This window comes from Oncorhynchus gorbuscha, linkage group LG08 (genome assembly GCF_021184085.1).
Source record: "Oncorhynchus gorbuscha isolate QuinsamMale2020 ecotype Even-year linkage group LG08, OgorEven_v1.0, whole genome shotgun sequence".
Taxonomy (NCBI): Eukaryota; Metazoa; Chordata; class Actinopteri; order Salmoniformes; family Salmonidae; genus Oncorhynchus; species Oncorhynchus gorbuscha.
The window spans coordinates 44,873,149-44,891,105 of record NC_060180.1 but is presented as its reverse complement, the minus strand read 5'-3'; the positions used below and the strand labels follow the sequence as shown (position 1 = coordinate 44,891,105).

At 46.2% G+C, this 17,957-nt stretch overlaps 1 protein-coding gene across 1 annotated transcript; it reads right to left on the bottom strand.

The window, feature by feature from the left end:
• Positions 1–1,709: 1,709 nt before the first annotated feature.
• Positions 1,710–17,696, bottom strand: LOC124040877 (flocculation protein FLO11-like). Its single transcript, XM_046357986.1, has 5 exons — positions 17,588–17,696; positions 9,317–9,643; positions 2,527–2,841; positions 2,255–2,412; positions 1,710–2,115 (listed from the first exon to the last, which is right to left on the bottom strand). The coding sequence occupies exons 1-5, from the start codon at positions 17,640–17,642 to the stop codon at positions 2,065–2,067; spliced, it is 906 nt and encodes a 301-aa protein (XP_046213942.1). The 5' UTR covers positions 17,643–17,696; the 3' UTR covers positions 1,710–2,064.
• Positions 17,697–17,957: the final 261 nt, after the last annotated feature.

Genomic DNA, 17,957 nt, shown 5'->3' with positions numbered 1-17,957 from the left:
AATAGGTTTGGATTAAGGCTGGGGACTGTACTAAGTAACAATACAATAACTCTCTAAACTTGTGAATCCCTCATCTGCTGAAGAGTTGAAAGCACACAGCTAAACGGGTTTCAGTTTTATTATCAAACAAAGGAACAAGTGCTTAAAACATATTTCTTACAGTTAACTCTGCAACTGTATATCATCCTGTATCACTTTAGGCACTTACAGGTAAATCACAAGTTAAACACTAAATATGATTTGTTGCAGTGCAAGACAAAACATGTCATTTTCAATCTAGATGTAATTTAAAACCTCAGTTCTTAGACATTGCTGTTTCTGCATTTAGGTATTTCTAATTTACAAATCTAAAGGATCATTTGGTGAGACAACTATCAACTGAATAGTTAATAAATATGTAAGTGTACATTTTGCATTCACATTTTGATAGTAACATTTTTCATAATTTGTGTTTCACAAAGTTCCTTAACCGATCACTTTCACATGAAAGCACCATTGTGCTTCTTAACACCCTGCCTGCTTAACTCAAAAGCCAGCTACACCATGTCAGAGGAAACACCATTCAACTGATGACGAAGTCTACCGGCAGGCGACCAGCCTGCTACAAGGAGCCAAGTAAAGCCCCCCTGGCCAAACCCTCCCCCCAACCCAGACAACGCTGGGCCAATTGTGCACCGACCTATGGTACTCCTGATTACAGCTGGTTGTGATCCAGCCTGGGATCAAACCCAGGTCTGTAGTGATGCCTCTAGCACTGTGATGCAGTGCATTAAACCGCTGCCCTACTCAGGAGACCTAGATATGGTTTTTAATCAAGTCACCCTTATTGGAGGGGACCCCCTTTCTGTCACTACCCCTTAAAAAATGAACTTCTCTCTGTACATTGGTTAAATGTTTTTTATTTTGCCTTTATTTAAATCAGCAAGTCAGTTAAGAACAAATTCTTATTTTCAATGACAGCCTAGAAACAGTGGGTTAACTGCCTTGTTCAGGGGTAGAATGACAGAATTTTACCTTGTTTGCTCAGGGATTCAATCTTGCAACCTTTCAGTTACTAGTCCAATGCTCTAACCACTAGGCTACCCTGCCTTTTTGGGGTTACAATTACAGAATCTTTACCAGTTCTCATGCAAGTAAGACCAAGGATGGGTGTTTTTCAAGAAACTCAAGCCCTTGTTAAGACAACCCACTAGGCATTCTGGTTTGAAAGAATACTTCACTCATGGGGTGGCAGGTAGCCTAGTGGTTAGAGCGTTGGGCCAGTAACCGAAAGGTTGCTAGAGCTAATCAATTTTCTGACAAGGTAAAAAGTCTGCCCCTGAACAAGGCAGTTAACCCTAGGCCGTCATTGTAAATAAGAATTTTTTCTTAACTGACTTGCCAAGATATATTTTAAAAAAATGTTTGGCCAGGTCATGGATTAGAATAGTCCCATAACATGGAGACTGGTGAACATTTAAATCACCTAAGGTCCCTCTACAGTAAGCATCGTTCACTCCCTGTCTATTTCCCCTCTATCATGCAACATCATCAAATATTGGCATCGTTTTCTTCATACATTACCAACTCATTTGGGGACTCCACTTCCACTCATATCCCCTAGAGGGCACTGTGACTGTTTCTATAGCACAATAAAGTGGTCTGTGCTGTGTAAGTCGCTCTGGATAAGAGCGTCTGCTAAATGACTTAAATGTAAATGTAAATGTAAATGTAAGGAGGGGGGGGTACATTACAAAGAACAAAACAGACCTCTGTGCAGATGAAATGTCTGAAAGCTTCAAAGGGAATAATGATGGTGTTGGCCTAATGTCGAAACGGAACCTCTGATGTCCTAATACTGCAACCCCTGATTGGGTATTGAATGCCTTCTAATTGTTAACATAATACAATCAAATTGGAAACTGCTCAGCAGGGGGAATCATAGTGAGGCAACATGGTCACTGGCAGAGGGCCTCCAATCCAGTCAAAAGCTTTGCCAGGATCCAAAACGGTGGTCGATTGGGTGTCTGCTGTGTAGCTGGGCTAGAAGTAAAGTTGACTGTTGATGATGAGAGGGTTCCGTCATCAGTAGGTGTAAGTGTATCTGGAAAGTGGTGTGCCTTCCATCAAGTCATCCTGGACAGGAAGACAAGACTAGGACTAGTTAATGTTGAAAAACACTAGATCACTTCAAATTCATCGAAATCATATATCCCACATCAAATGACATGCCATAGAAGACCTGAATCTAGCATGTCCAGTAGAGGATGCTCACCATGGGTAGATCCTGCAGTCGGTGGAAGTCAGGGTGATCGGTCCGTTGGCAGAATTTGAGGAAGAGGACAACAGAGACGATGGCTGTGGTGATGATAAAGATAGAGACCAGGCTAGCCAGCAAAGGGTCCAGAGAAGAGTGGAGGTGTGGCCCTTTGTCTGAAACAAAATGTCAAATGCTTTGATTGATTCATTGGCTAATTTGATGCGTCATTTGCTATCTGGATAATCAGTGAATTAGTCGATTGGTTAATTGGTCAATTCTCCCCTTACCCTCATCTCCAACGGTGAGCTCTGATGGAACCTCCTGGTGAGGCGGGCCAGCAGGGACATGTACTGGGGTGGAGGTCTTGGTGTGCTCTGTAGTGAGGGTTTGGGTTGGAGCAGGGGTCAGTGCTGGGGTGCTGGGTTGGACAGAGGACTGGATCGGTGTTAAAACATGGGATGGAGGTGGGGTGGTATCTAAAGCAGGAGGAGTAGAGGTGGTGAGGTGGCCTCCAGCAGGGACAGGGTATGTTGTGTCCCCTAGGGTGGAGGTCAGTCCTGCAAGGGAGGTGCTCTTTACAGGGGACGAGGAGGAGGAGCTGTCTGAGAGAAAGTCCCAGAGAAATAGAATTACAACATTATTATACATTGAGTTTACTAACACCTGCTCTTTGCAAGACAGACTGACCAGGTGAATACAGGTGAAAGCTAAGATCACTTATTGATGTCACTTGTTACATCCACGTCAATCAGTGTAGATGAAGGGGAGGAGACAGGTTAAGGAGGATTTTTTAAGCCTTGAGACAATTGTGATATGGATTGTGTATGTGTGCCATTCAGAGGTTGAATGGTCAAGACAAAAGATTGAAGTACCTTTGAAAGGGAAAAGGTAGTAGGTGCCAGGCGTACCGGTTTGTGTCAAGAACTGCAACGCTGCTGGGTTTTTCACGCTCAACAGTTTCCGGTGTGTATCAAGAGTGGTCTACCACCAAAAGGACATCCAGCCAACTTGACAAAACTGTGTGAAGCATTGGAGTCAACAAGGGCCAAGGGCATCCCTGTGGAACGCTTTCGACATCTTGTAGAGTACATGCCTCTACGAATTGAGTGTCACGTCTTGGTCTTAGTATTTTGTGTTTTCTTTATTTATTTGGTCAGGCCAGGGTGTGACATGGGTTTATTTTGTGGTGTGTTTTTGTATTGGGGTTTTAGTAGGTATTGGGATTGTGGCTGAGTAGGGTTGTCTAGGAAAGTCTATGGTTGCCTGAGGCGGTTCTTAATCAGAGGCAGGTGATTTTCGTTGTCTCTGATTGGGAACCATATTTAGGCAGCCATATTCTTTGAGTGTTGTCGTGGGTGATTGTTCCTGTCTCTGTGTTAGTGTTCACCAGATTGGCTCAGTCACTTTGGTTTTTATTTTTTCCTTGTTTTGGAAAAGAAGAGAACGAGCGCCATTCTCCTTGTGGAGATGGTGCTAAATCCATCAACACGGTCGGTCCCTGGGATTGGGCTGGCCAACAAACCTTTGGAAGGATAATATTGATGGGGATTCTAAAGCTGACGGTGAAGGACGTGGTTTGTTTCCAAGGCAACTCGTTGGAGGGAGCATACGACGTGGCACTATATACAGAGAAGAAACACGATGATATCCTGAGAAGGGCAAGAGCAGTGGGAGGTGAGAGGCCGATGAGCCACTATGAAATAACAAGCCTGGCGAAGAACAACTTTAGGGGTTGAAACTGTCAACGTTTACAACCCATACGTTAAGGACGAAGAGGTGAGGGCCTTTCTGGGGAGATACATGGATAACGTCTCCTCAGCAAGGCACCTCAAAGACTCCCTTGGGTTTTGGAATGGGAGGAGAGGCTTCCAGGCACTCCTCAGGGAGGACCCAAAGGGACATGGTGGCTACCTCCATCCTCCTGCTATGTTCTCCCGAGGGGCTGACAGGGGGACGTTGTTTTATGCACATCAGCCCCCATTTTGCAGGTGCTGTATGGCCTACGGCCACATATTCGCTTCGTGCAGCACAAGAAAATGCAGATTTTGTGGATCTAAGGAACACGAGGCGAGGGATTGTAACAAGCCTAAGGCGTGCAACGGGTGTGGCTCGTCAGCACACCTGTGGCGGGGGGTGCCCGGCTCGGCAGAGGTCATATGCGCGTGCGGCTGGGGGGGGAGCAGGAGCGGGGGATGGGGGAAGAAGAGCAGGGGAAGGAAGCACCCCTCATGACCAGAGTACAGGTCCAGAGGGGAAGGCCGCAAGGAAGGAGGAGGAGCAAGAAGCGGCGGATGGAAGAGAGAAGGAAGCGGAAGAAGGCAACCGAGTGGACGAGCATGAGAGAGAAGAAAGCGAGAGAGGATTGTTGGAGAAGGAGATGGTGGAAGAGCAAGTGGACTGGGGGGAAAGTGCCCTGGTGGAAGAGATGAGGGGTATGGTGGAGGAGCTGGCGGGGGGGGGGGTGGTATCTCTCCACTGCCGCCATCACCAAAGAAGAGAACGAATAGGAGGGTGCGATTGGCCGACAGTGAGAGGGAGGGGATGGCCAAGAGACTGATGGGGGTGGGAGAAACCTCTGGGTTGCTGCTGGTTTCCCCAGGCCCTCAACTTCTGTTGGGTGGGGACACACCTAACAAGACTCAGGACTGGGTACAGGAGGAGGTGGGGAGTTTTTTGTTTGGGGACTCAGCCTCCCCCGATTTGTTTTCCAATCCAGCTGCAGCACTGGGGAGGGGGAGGATTGTGGGGGTAGACCCAGGGTGCAGGGCACCCCGGAGCCAAACACTATTCCTGCATCCTGGGTTGGTGAGATGGAGGAAGAGGGGGGGATGTCGGGAGTACGGATGGTGTTCTCACCGGTAGATATGGAGCAGGGGAGCATCGGGTGAGTCTCCTGGTTTTTTTTCTGTCTGGATTTAGAATTTGAGTGTATTACATGTTTTTCTTTTATTCTTTCATGGGGTCTAATTTTACTTTTGTTAGTTTAAATGTAAGGGGTTTAAGGGATTTTGTTAAGAGGAGGGCGGTTTTTAGTTATTTGGAGGGTGTGGGGTTTGATTTTTGATTTTTACAGGAGGTTCACCTGAGGGATGGAGGGGATGTTAGTAGGTTTAAGAGGGAGTGGGACAAGGGGGAGTCGGTTTGGGGTATTGGGGGGGTGCACTCATCGGGGGTAGGGATTTTGTGTGGGCACAGGGAGGTCAAAGTGGAGGATTCTTTTGTGGTAATGCAGGGGAGGGTTATAGGGGTGGATGTCACGATAAGGGATTGTAAATTTAGATTAGTGGTGGTGTATGGGCCACAGGTGGTGGCAGACAGGAGGGAGATGGTGGACTGTCTGACGCCCCTGTGTGTCACAAATAGGAAATTAGTGATAGGGGGGATTTTAATACAGATTTAGGAATAGGGGGGATAGGAGTGCAGGCGCCATTGCCGGGCTAATGGCTTGCCATGGTCTGGTAGATGGTGGTCTGCACACTACTCCGAAAATGGCCGGTCCTACATGGCGCAACTCCAGGGGGGTTGAGCGGAGGCTCGACTATATTTTTGTACCCAGGTCTTTGGGTAAGTTGTCTGAGCGACTGTTGCCTGTTTTCTTTCCGGATCACGACGGGGTGCTCCTGCAGGTGGGGTCGCCAGTCTGCCTCTTTGGTAGGGGGTACTGGAAGTTAGATCGGGATGTGCTGGAGGAGCAGGCTTTTGTTGACGGGTTTTATGTTTTCTTTTGGAGGCTTGAAGGCCTCCAGTCCATGTGCGAGGGGGTGTTAGAGTGGTGGGAATTAGTTAAGGTGAGGATTAGGGCTTTTATAATAGGGTATTGCAAGAGGAAAAAAAGGGAGGAGAGGAGGGAAGTGGATCGTATCCAAAGGTTAATTGAACTCGAGTACGAGGCAGGCAACCTCGGCGGGTCGTTTGACTGGGAGATTTCCACAGCCCTAAAGGCGCAGCTCAGGGAGTTGCAGGAGCGGAAGGCTTGAGCTTTCCTGGAGCGTGCGCATAGTGGCTTTATAGAACATAATGAGACTTGTTCTGCTATGTTCTTTAAGTCGGTTAGGGCCAGACAGAGTAGGAAGGTAATGCATGGCGTTAGGGAAGAAAATGGTAGTATAGTCAGAGAACCAGAGGATATGGTCAGGGTGACAACTGATCATTTCCAAGGTTTATTTAAGGAAAGTGAAATAGATGTAGAGAAGGGAATTGTGTTTTTAGAACACTTGTCCAGGCGGTTGCCGGAGGATATTAGAGAAGTGATGGAGGCCCAGATTTCACTAGAAGAGGTTGAGAGCGCTCTTAGGAGGATGGGAAAAGGGAAGGTGCCTGGGATGGATGGGCTGCCGGCTGAGTTTTATCTCAAGTTTTGGGGTATACTTGGACCAGTGGTCCTCAAAGTCTTGAAGGCCATCCTTGAGACGGGGGTCCCGGGGGGATCAATGGCTGTTGGTGTGCTGTCACTTTTATATAAGAAGGGGGAAATAACAAACCTTGGCAACTGGCGGCCGTTGACCATGCTGTGTGTAGATTACAAGCTACTTGCAAAGGTTTTAGCAGACCGGTTGCGGACAGCCCTTCCCTACGTCGTCCATGAAGATCAGACGTGCGGGGTAGAGGGCCGCTCTATTAGATGGAACCTACAGTTAATCAGGGACTCCATCGCTTGGGTTGAAGATAGAGGACTGCCTTTAATGGTAGCAGCGCTAGATCAGGCGAAAGCCTTTGATCGCGTAAATAGATCCTTTTTATTCAGAGTGTTAGGGCGATTAGGATTTGGGGAGAAGTTCATACGATGGATTCGTACATTATATGTCGGAGCGGGGTGCCGAGTTAGTGTAAATAGTCACTTGGCTGACGTTTTTGACCTCTCGTCTGGGGTCAGGCAGGGGTGCCCACTCTCGGCTCTCCTCTTCGTTCTGTACATGGAGCCTCTGGGGGCTGCCATTAGGGCAAACACAGGGGTGGAAGGCTTGTTGATCCCTGGAAGTGGTGGGCTGCGTGTTAAGATGACGCAGTACGCCGACGACACTTCCTTGCTGCTGTGCAAGGACTCGTGCCTGACAAGGTCCCTTGCCATCTTTGGGGATTTCACCCGAGCGTCGGGAGCAGTTCTGAACCATGCAAAGTCTTCCGTCAAGTTTTTTGGAAGATGGCGTGGTAGAACGGATGTGCCTGGGGGGGGTTCTCTCTCTGTGGGGGCCCTGAGGATTCTCAGGGTCCATTTTGAGACCTCCGGCTCAGCGACGCTAAACTGGAACATGCATATCGCAGTGGTACAGAGGAAGCTAGCAATGTGGAAGGCTAGGTATTTGTCTTTTATGGGCAAAGTACTGGTCCTAAAGGTGGATGTGTTGCCGTCTCTTTTGTATTTGGCGTACATCTACCCATTGCCGGCTTGTCTGAGGAGGCCTCTAGTGAGGCTTGTGTTTCAGTTCATGTGGAGTGGCAGGTGCGAGTGGGTCGCCAGGGCACGCATGATCTGTCCCATCGGGGAAGGAGGTAGGGGGATACCACATTTCCCCCTCAAGCTGGACACAATTTTTGTTTCTTTCTTGTTAACGGAGCTTGCTCATCCAGTGATACACCCGTCCGGTTACCTCCTGCGGGTGTTCTTCTCGCACCCTGAGGTTGAAGTTGCCCGAGTAGGTTTAGATCACAGGCACCTGTACGAGGAGGTCAGAAAGGCAGGGAGTCCGGCGCCTGTAGTGGGCATCTCAGAAGTGGTCTGGGAGGGAGTGCAGGTGCGGGGTCTGGACAACAGGCTCAAGGACCTGAATTGGTTGAGCCTCCATAAGTGCTTGCCGGTACGTTCCATCATGTACCGGTATAGTTTGGTGCAATCCCCCACCTGTCCAAGATCCTCTTGTGGCAGGGAGGAGACTGTGCGCCATGTCTTTTGGGACTGTGCCTTTGCCGGAGTAGTATGGGATAGGGCACGGGTGTTGTTAGGTTTGGTAAGGGGGGATTTTGTATTGACGTGGGCCAGGTTAGAGAGAGGTGTAGGGAGAGCAAGAGGGACGGATAGGGACAGGTTTCTGCTCTGGCTTCTCATGAGTCTCTTTAAACGGGGGCTGTGGGAAGCTAGGGAGAACATGGTGAAGACAGGGAGAGATTGGGGGGTGGAAGGGATAGTGAGGAGGGTGGAAGGAGATTTGAGGGGGAGTATGAAGAGGGAGAAGAGGAAGTGGGGGCAGCATGCTGCTCGGGAGAGGTGGAAGAGGGGTTTAGGGCTGGGTGTCATTTAGATTTGTAAGGGGATAGTTTAGGGACGGGGAGATAGGGAAAGGTATTTTGTAGGGTGACTGGGAGGGAAGATGCTCCCCTGAGGTTTTGTTTGGGGTTTATGTTTAGTTAAATTATTTAAATTAAAATACCATTATTTGAGTATGTATGAAAATTATGAGTTGTAAAGAATGGATGGCATAGAAGATAATTATTTTTTACCAGGTGGGTCGGAACCCAATATTAGGAAGCTATTCTTAATGTTTTGTACACTATGTATAATAACTGTATTACATAGTGTACACATACAGGATCTCTAAGTAAGATACAGAGAAAGGTTCTGCAATGCCAAGCCTTTTTTCATGTACCATCATTCCTGATTCTCCTAAATTAGGCTCGGCTTATTATTTGAAATCAAAAGGAGAGGAATTAGACAAAGAACGCAAGTATGTGCACGAGAGAGAGAGAGAGTGGGAGAGAGCGAGACTGAAATCTGGATGTTGTTATGTAACATTGTGTGTTTTTTCAGTGTCAGACAGAAGAGGTGTCAGACACAGAAGACAAGCTCAGCATCGACAGAGAGCGTTATATTTGTCCGTCCAGTAAAACGATAGTTCCTACATCACGTTGCCACATCCCACTCTACACCCCTCAACTTTCTATACCCCTGGTATGCTGCCTGGCGGTGGGTTGGAACCTGAGGCAAGCTTCTGTGTTTGCAAACAAGCAGCTTTTGCAGAATGCGGCTCTCTATTTTCAGACTGTACACAGTCCACTGGTACCAGCTACCTCTGGGTAACCATGGGGAATATAGGCAGGCTTAATGTCTCTGATAGAAGTCAAATATCCTTTGGGTTACTGTACCTGCGAGAGTGGCGTTGTCTTGGGTGGCGGTAACGGTGTTGACTGTGTGTGCAGGTGCAGGCAGAGACGTGGTCATCTGATTGGTCAGAGCCATGTCATCCCAGTCACCAGCATCTGTAACAGACTCTGATTGAAGCAGCCTGTCGCCGTCAATAAAAGCTGGTTTGGTTGGGGCTCCATTCACTTGGTCTGGAGAGGTCTGTTTGGCAGGACTTGGCTCTGGCTCCTCCTCATCTTCATTGACCAATGGGAAGACTGGGGATGCAGTGGACACGCCCTCATGCAGGAAGGCGCCTGGGGTGACAGGGGGCAAAGAAGTGCTCTGACCTGCAAGAAAAGAATGATGAGGTCACTGTAGAAATAGAATGTTCTGGTGTTTTATTTTGTTGTGAATAGATGAAATAGCTAATAGACTTTACAAAAACATGACTGGGAAATAAGTAGGAAAGTCATATAATTAGGCCTACAGCATGTGTTTCCAGGGTAACTGTGTGACACACGCAGCTGTTGAACAGAAGTGAATGTTGTTCTGTAATTAGTGTCAACAACACAATTTGGGATGAGTGACCTCTGGTCAGACATGGTGTTCTACACATAATGCTTGATTATATGTTTGAGAAATTCTAAGAGTATTTCTACTGGCCCATTCGTGTCAATAGAAACTTCCTTCACTATAATAAACTGATAACCCGCACTGACACGCAGTCCTAGTGTATAACCAATCAATGAACACTGCCAAATAAAATAGGTAACATTAGGCTACATCTAAATGTAACCTACATTATACAGATTGTCCTACTGTCATCAGAACATACTGCGATGACAAGGTAGACTGAATGTGGAGCACAAAATATCGCTCTGCTCAGCGGGCTTACTCAAAACACATCACACACACGGTTGACACCCTGGCCTACCCTTTGTCTCCGATGAACGGGTAAAGATCACCAAGGCACAAAGCAGTAGATTATTTTCAATATTCATTTCACTTGCTGCTTCCCGTGGATGACTAAACGCTCAACCGCAATAACGCCAGTTATCTTCTTCTTTGCTGGAGCGTGTTCTTTTCTGTTCTTTCCGTTAGATTAGTTGACAGTGAACATCACTGCTAAAAATACATACAGGGGTCTGGCATTGGAGAGAAGGGGTGGGGTTGATATGTGAAGCGCGCCGCGCAATGTCAGTTTCAAATGTTTTGCCCAGCTCCGTCAGGACGACGTCTGTCGATGGAACTCAAAGCCCACAGTGTGTTCTGAATGTGTCACCGCCCCCCCCCCCTTCACGTTGAGGGGGCGTGCCACCCCCCAGCTGTCACTGCTGCACCGCGTGCCCCCCGCTCCGTGCGCAATGGGTAAAACACTCATTTCTGGGCATTCCTTAATCAGAAATACTGATAGGCCCTACACAGGCAGAGTTATAGATCTGTTGTAAAGATTCACTATGTTTAAATGATTGTAAGAAAATGATATAGACCTGACACAGGAGGTTGGTGGCACTTTAGTTGGGGTTGATGGGCTTGTGGTAATGCCTGGAGCGGAATTAGTGGAATGGTATCGAAACACATCAAACAGGTGTTTGATGCCATTCCATTTGCAGTACATAACTAGTGACTGGTAACAGGTAACTGCCAAAATAAAGGAAAAACGTAGTATATGGTATATAGAAAGCAGACACTTCCACACGTGTGGTTCACCCACTTTACGGCTATTATTATGAGCCGTCCTCCTCTCAGCAGCCTCCTGTGATAGACTGTTGGATAGACCAGTATTTCCTCAAATATTCGCCAAATCTACCAACAGAGGTCAGTGTTTCAATAGGATCCTGTCATGTGCTGCTGGACCTGTTGGTTTGTGGTCAGTACCATGGTCAGCATGTGTCAATCACAGCAGGACAATGAACGCTGAAAACCTTTCCCGACAACTCACTTTTGACCTTGACTAGGCTAGCCTGTTGGCAGGGGCCACCTCTGTGTCATCAACAGCATTGACTGATAGAGGGAGACTTTTTAAAGCCCACGGAATGTGGGCGGCAGGCGCAACAACATAAGCGTGGACATTAACTGATTTTCTCCTATAGCCAACAGTAGAGCCCCAACCCGGTGTCATAAGAATTAGCCGTGGAGAACGTTGAGGGGGTAAGTTGTCAAACTCATACGGTGCGCAACAGAGACATGGTTTGATGCAGTACCAAAACACAGCTCTCATTCAGTCTGAAAGCAACTTGTTCATCTCAGTCTGTGCAGCTGTAGAACAAATATCTGTGTCTCGCCCAGGCTTTCTAAATATCTCAGCAACATTATGGTTATATGCTATGTGACAATGATATTATTTACCAAATAACCTAATTACACAAATTAAAGTCTTGGTTTACAGTTGAAAAATGCAGAGACTAATTGCAATGGAATTTTGACCTTTAACAAATACAGAATAGCCTGTTTGAATCCAATTTCACAGGCAATGGGCAGTTTGTATGCAGTAAACTAGTTCAATGGGGTATAGAAGGAAGGAGGCTGGTGTAATATTGTGGGTCATTTCCTGAAACCAGTATGATTTGAGTCCCTCTGACCTTTAAGTGTATTTTACATATTGGGTCACCAAAATCTAATTTTAAAATCATTTTTTATATAAATTGAAATGTCCCACGTAATGAAGGTTAAGAAATGTTACATTCATTGTATTTTTAATATGAGAAAATATGTCTTCAACTGACACCAGGCGTTTTGTCATGTCCTCCATGGCCTACACTTAATTTGTACTTCGGATGAGACTAATAAAATTTTCAAATAATCCATACATTTTTCCATTGATGTAAACATATGTATATATTGTGCTCTTTTGCTGAGAATGTATTCTTTCCAAATAAATTCATGATTATTGATTAGAAGCACACTATTGAGTTGCATACCTCAGTCTACCCTCAACCCCGTTACGCCAACCAAAATAGTGAACTTCTCGTTGTGACATGATCAACGGGAAATTATATCATACAACTCTTCTGAACAACATGGTGCAAAGACAGGTACATTTGATATCTATCTTTGATCCATTTGTATTGTTAGATTGGGGTCATCAAGCTCAACCACACATCTCTGTTACATGAAATAAAGATTGAAAAACTGCTACTTATTGAAGCTATATTTTTTTATTGAAAAAGATATATGCAATGTATTCATTGTATGCATGCCATGTGGTCTCCTGTTCTTCACCACATTAGGAGCAGTGGACATAGAGCCAAAAAACTAAACCTGTCACACTCAACCCTGTTCCTTGTTTGATCATAACAAGGTTGTGAGCCTGACAGGGTTGAGTTTGTCACTTATATATATTTTTATTTTTGGGAAGTATTTATATCAGCTTTTATATTGCAGATAGATGGTGGCTTCCGTCAATGTGATTGTCTGCGTCATTTCCAATCCCCCATATTTTTTTGTAAACATACAGTGCATTCAGAAAGTATTCTCTTTGAATTATTCCACATTTTGCTACGTTACAGCCTTATTCTAAAATGGGATATATATATTTTAAAGTCCTCAATCTACACACACTTTACCCCATACTGACAAAGTTAAAACAGGTTTAGACATTTTTGCAAATGTATTAAAAATAAAACAAAAATACCTTATTTACAGAATGTATTCAGACCCTTTGCTATGAGACTCGAAATTGAGCTCTGGTTCATCCTGTTTCCATTGATCATCTTTGAGATGTTTTTACAATTTGATTGGAGCCCAGCAGTGGTAAATTCAATTGATTGGACATGATTTGGAAAGGCACACACCTGTCCATATAAGGTCCCACAGCTGACAGTGCATGTCAGAGCAAAAACCAAGCTATGATGTCGAAGGAATTGTCTGTAGAGCTCCGAGACAGGATTGTGTCGAGGCACAGATCTGGGGAAAGGTACCCCAAAAAATTCTGCAGCATTGAAGGTCCCCCAAAACAGTGGCCTCCATCATTCTTAAAGGGAAGAAGTTCGGAACCACCAAGACTCTTCCTAGAGCTGGCCGCCCAGCTCTAGGAAGAGCAATCAGGGGAGAGGGCCTTTTAAAAAACCTTATTTTTAACCTTTATTTAACTAGGCAAGTCAGTTAAGAACAAATTCTTATTTTCAATGATGGCCTAGGAACAGTGGGTTAACTGCCTGTTCAGGGGCAGAACAACAGATTTGTACCTTGTCAGCTTGGGGATTTTAACTTTCAACCTTCCGGTTACGAGTCCAACGCTCTAACGCTCTAACCACTAGGCTACCCTGGCACCTCCCTTTGTCAGGGAGGTGACCAAGAACCCGATGGTCACGCTTCAATGTTCCTCTGTGGAGATGGGAGAACCTTCCAGAAGGACAACCATCTCTGCAGCACTCCACCAATCAGGCCTTTATGGTAGAGTGGCCAGACGAAAGCCACTCCTCAGTAAAAGGCACATGACTACCCGCTTGGAGTTTGCCAAAAGGCAACTATCCCCTCCCCTCTTCTCCAGACCATTTCCGGAGACCTTCTCCCTTACCTCACCTCGCTCATCAACTCATCCCTGACCGCTGGCTACGTCCCTTCCGTCTTCAAGAGAGCGAGAGTTGCACCCCTTCTGAAAAAACCTACACTCGATCCCTCCGATGTCAACAACTACAGACCAGTATCCCTTCTTTTTTTTCTCTCCAAAACTCTTGAACGTGCCGTCCTTGGCCAGCTCTCCCGCTATCTCTCTCTGAATGACCTTCTTGATCCAAATCAGTCAGGTTTCAAGACTAGTCATTCAACTGAGACTGCTCTCCTCTGTATCACGGAGGCGCTCCGCACTGCTAAAGCTAACTCTCTCTCCTCTGCTCTCATCCTTCTAGATCTATCGGCTGCCTTCGATACTGTGAACCATCAGATCCTCCTCTCCACCCTCTCCGAGTTGGGCATCTCCGGCGCGGCCCACGCTTGGATTGCGTCCTACCTGACAGGTCGCTCCTACCAGGTGGCGTGGCGAGAATCTGTCTCCTCACCACGCGCTCTCACCACTGGTGTCCCCCAGGGCTCTGTTCTAGGCCCTCTCCTATTCTCGCTATACACCAAGTCACTTGGCTCTGTCATAACCTCACATGGTCTCTCCTATCATTGCTATGCAGACGACACACAATTAATCTTCTCCTTTCCCCCTTCTGATTACCAGGTGGCGAATCGCATCTCTGCATGTCTGGCAGACATATCAGTGTGGATGACGGATCACCACCTCAAGCTGAACCTCGGCAAGACGGAGCTGCTCTTCCTCCCGGGGAAGGACTGCCCGTTCCATGATCTCGCCATCACGGTTGACAACTCCATTGTGTCCTCCTCCCAGAGCGCTAAGAACCTTGGCGTGATCCTGGACAACACCCTGTCGTTCTCAACCAACATCAAGGCGGTGGCCCGTTCCTGTAGGTTCATGCTCTACAACATCCGCAGAGTACGACCCTGCCTCACACAGGAAGCGGCGCAGGTCCTAATCCAGGCACTTGTCATCTCCCATCTGGATTACTGCAACTCGCTGTTGGCTGGGCTCCCTGCCTGTGCCATTAAACCCCTTCAACTCATCCAGAACGCCGCAGCCCGTCTGGTGTTCAACCTTCCCAAGTTCTCTCACGTCACCCCGCTCCTCCGTTCTCTCCACTGGCTTCCAGTTGAAGCTTGCATCCGCTACAAGACCATGGTGCTTGCCTACGGAGCTGTGAGGGGAACGGCACCTCAGTACCTCCAGGCTCTGATCAGGCCCTACACCCAAACAAGGGCACTGCGTTCATCCACCTCTGGCCTGCTCGCCTCCCTACCACTGAGGAAGTACAGCTCCCGCTCAGCCCAGTCAAAACTGTTCACTGCTCTGGCCCCCCAATGGTGGAACAAACTCCCTCACGACGCCAGGACAGCGGAGTCAATCACCACCTTCCGGAGACACCTGAAACCCCACCTCTTTAAGGAATACCTAGGATAGGATAAGTATTCCCTCACCCCCCCCCCTTTAAGATTTAGATGCACTATTGTAAAGTGACTGTTCCACTGGATGTCATAAGGTGAATGCACCAATTTGTAAGTCGCTCTGGATAAGAGCGTCTGCTAAATGACTTAAATGTAAATGTAACTAAAGACTCAGACCACGAGAAACAAGATTCTCTGGTCTGATGAAACCACTCTTTGACCTGAATGCCAAGTGTCACATCTGGAGGACACCTGGCACCATCCCTGCGGTGAAGCATTGTGGTGGCAGCATCTCTGAATGTCCTTGAGTGGCCCAGCCAAAGCCCGGACTTGAACCCGATCGAACATCTCTGGGGAGACCAAAAAAAAAAAAGAGCTGTGCATCGACGCTCCCAATCCAACCTGACAGAGCTTGAGAGGATCTGCAGAGAAGAATGGGAGAAACTCCCCAAATACAGGTGTGCCAAACTTGTAGTGTCATACCCAATAAGACTATAGGCTGTAATGGCTGCCAAAGGTGCTTCAACAAAGTACTGAGTAAAGGGTTTGAAGACAAATCAAATCAGATGTTATTGGTCACTTACACATGATTAGCAGAGGTTATTGCGAGTGCAGCGAAATGCTTATGTAAGTGTGATATCAGTTTTTTATTTTTAATACATTTACAAAAATGTTTTAAAAAACAGTTTTTGCTTTGTCATTATGGGGTATTGTGTGTAGATTGATGAGGGGAAAAAACTATTTAATTCATTTTAGAATAAGGCTGTAACCTAACAAAGTGTGTAAAAAGTCAAGGGGTCTGAATACTTCCCGAATAATTATTTTCCTTCATTATTTTCCTCTAACCCTACCGTCCCTCCCCTAATTGGAGTAAACTAATAAACAACCACACTTAGGCTTCTACTTCCAGCTTATACATACTATATACATTTTACGGACACAATCTATTTTTACAATAGTTATATTTTGTTTGTTTTTAGGCCCGTCCTTCATCTCCACACAACCCCTCCCATCTACCTGTCACGGCCGTTGTTGGTGGAAGAAGGTGAGGACCAAGGTGCAGCGTGGTATGTGTCATATTTATTAGAATGAACACGGAAATAACAAAATAACAAAGAGAAACGACCGAAAACCGTTCTGGCTGGTGCAGACACACAACAGACAACAGAAAATAATCACCCATGAAACACAATAGAAAACACGCTACCTAAATATAGTTCTCAATCAAGGACAACGATTGACAGCTGCCTCTGATTGAGAACCATACCAGGCCAAACACAGAAATAGCAAATCATAGAAAAGCTAACATAGACAACCCACCCAACTCACACCTTGAACATGGCCAAAACAAAGACATAACAAAATAACTAAGGTCAGAACGTGACACTACCTCTGAACACCATCCAGTTTTGATTTCAATTTGCTGTATATTTTTACACTGTGCTGTGATGTTTCAAAAAACTTCTGAACCTTTCTATTCTCATAGATTCTTCATATTGTAAATGAAAGATAAACATTTTTGCTGTTGAGTATTATTATATTGTTGATCGATTGACTGTTACTTTTTAAATCATCCAGCAGTGCTATTTGCCGAGTTAACTCACTTTGTTTGTCAAGTTATCCAATTATTGAAATTAGACATTTTTTACTTCATTCATCTAACCAAATGCATATGTTGACTGTAATGTTGTCCATTTTAAGAATATGTACAGTAGTCCAGAGTATAAGCCTATTAGAGTGCCGTCACTGGAGAGAGCATTCTATTCTTGTTAATCAACATTCCTGCTTAGATCTTCACATCTCAGTCTAAAGTAAATTGCCATGGAAATCTTGATTTATGTGGATATTCCATCTGATATACGGTATCGTGATGTCAGCTGCATGTGCTCAACACAGAAGCTACTCGACTGCAAGTGATTCAACACACAGCATTTCAGTTTCAGCAAGGTGCCAACTGCTGGGCCACAGCCAGCCAGTGAATGAAAGCCACAACTACAGCCAGTGAAGGAAATCCAGTGGGAAGTGGTGAAGGGGTGCTTGGGAAGTGGTGTATGCTGAGGTACGATGAAGACCTACTATAATGTCCAGGCATCATGCTGAACACAGATGAAACGCATGTCCAGGTAAAGTGGATGGATCGCGTTGGATCAAACAGATTCTTCTGGCCTGCTCGTGATGACATCCACTGGTAGCTGTTTATTGATGTCCTTGAAACCATTCCACCCCCACAGTCTGTGACATTCCGCCACGTAAAGATCTTGAAAGGGGTGTGGGCCAGACTTTCAGGATGAACGGCATGAAGCAAGAGGCACACACACACACACACACCCAAAGTATCTACCTACCTGTGAGACATGCTCTATGTTTCCGCTGAGTGTCTCCATGTCTGCACATACACATAAGCACAGAGTTGACCTTTTGTGTAGCTGAACCGTTGGCGGTCAGATTGACCTTCTCTTATAAAAATAGCGTCAGTGACTCATGCATGAATATTAACAACATACGCGACACTGTGACATCATTGTGTGAGACCAGTCATTGAGTACGGCCATTTGTGACCCCACCCACCGGCTTACTTGGTTGGAGGTCAGTACCAGATATCAAACCAGGCTGAATATCCCGTTTGGTTCCAAATAATCAAGCGGGCCATGGGCAAATGGAAATGAAATAGGAACCGTGATATTCACGGCCCTTCATGGTCCTGCAGTGAAAATG

Excerpts from the sequence above, each read along its gene's own strand:
- LOC124040877 (XM_046357986.1), bottom strand. The coding sequence starts at position 17,642 with ATGTGTATGTGCAGACATGGAGACACTCAGCGGAAACATAGAGCATGT. Across the intron at positions 9,644-17,587 it reads ACATAGAGCATGTCTCACAG|GTCAGAGCACTTCTTTGCCC; the intron begins GTAGGTAGATAC and ends CTTTTCTTGCAG. Across the intron at positions 2,116-2,254 it reads GACTGCAGGATCTACCCATG|GATGACTTGATGGAAGGCAC; the intron begins GTGAGCATCCTC and ends CTTCCTGTCCAG.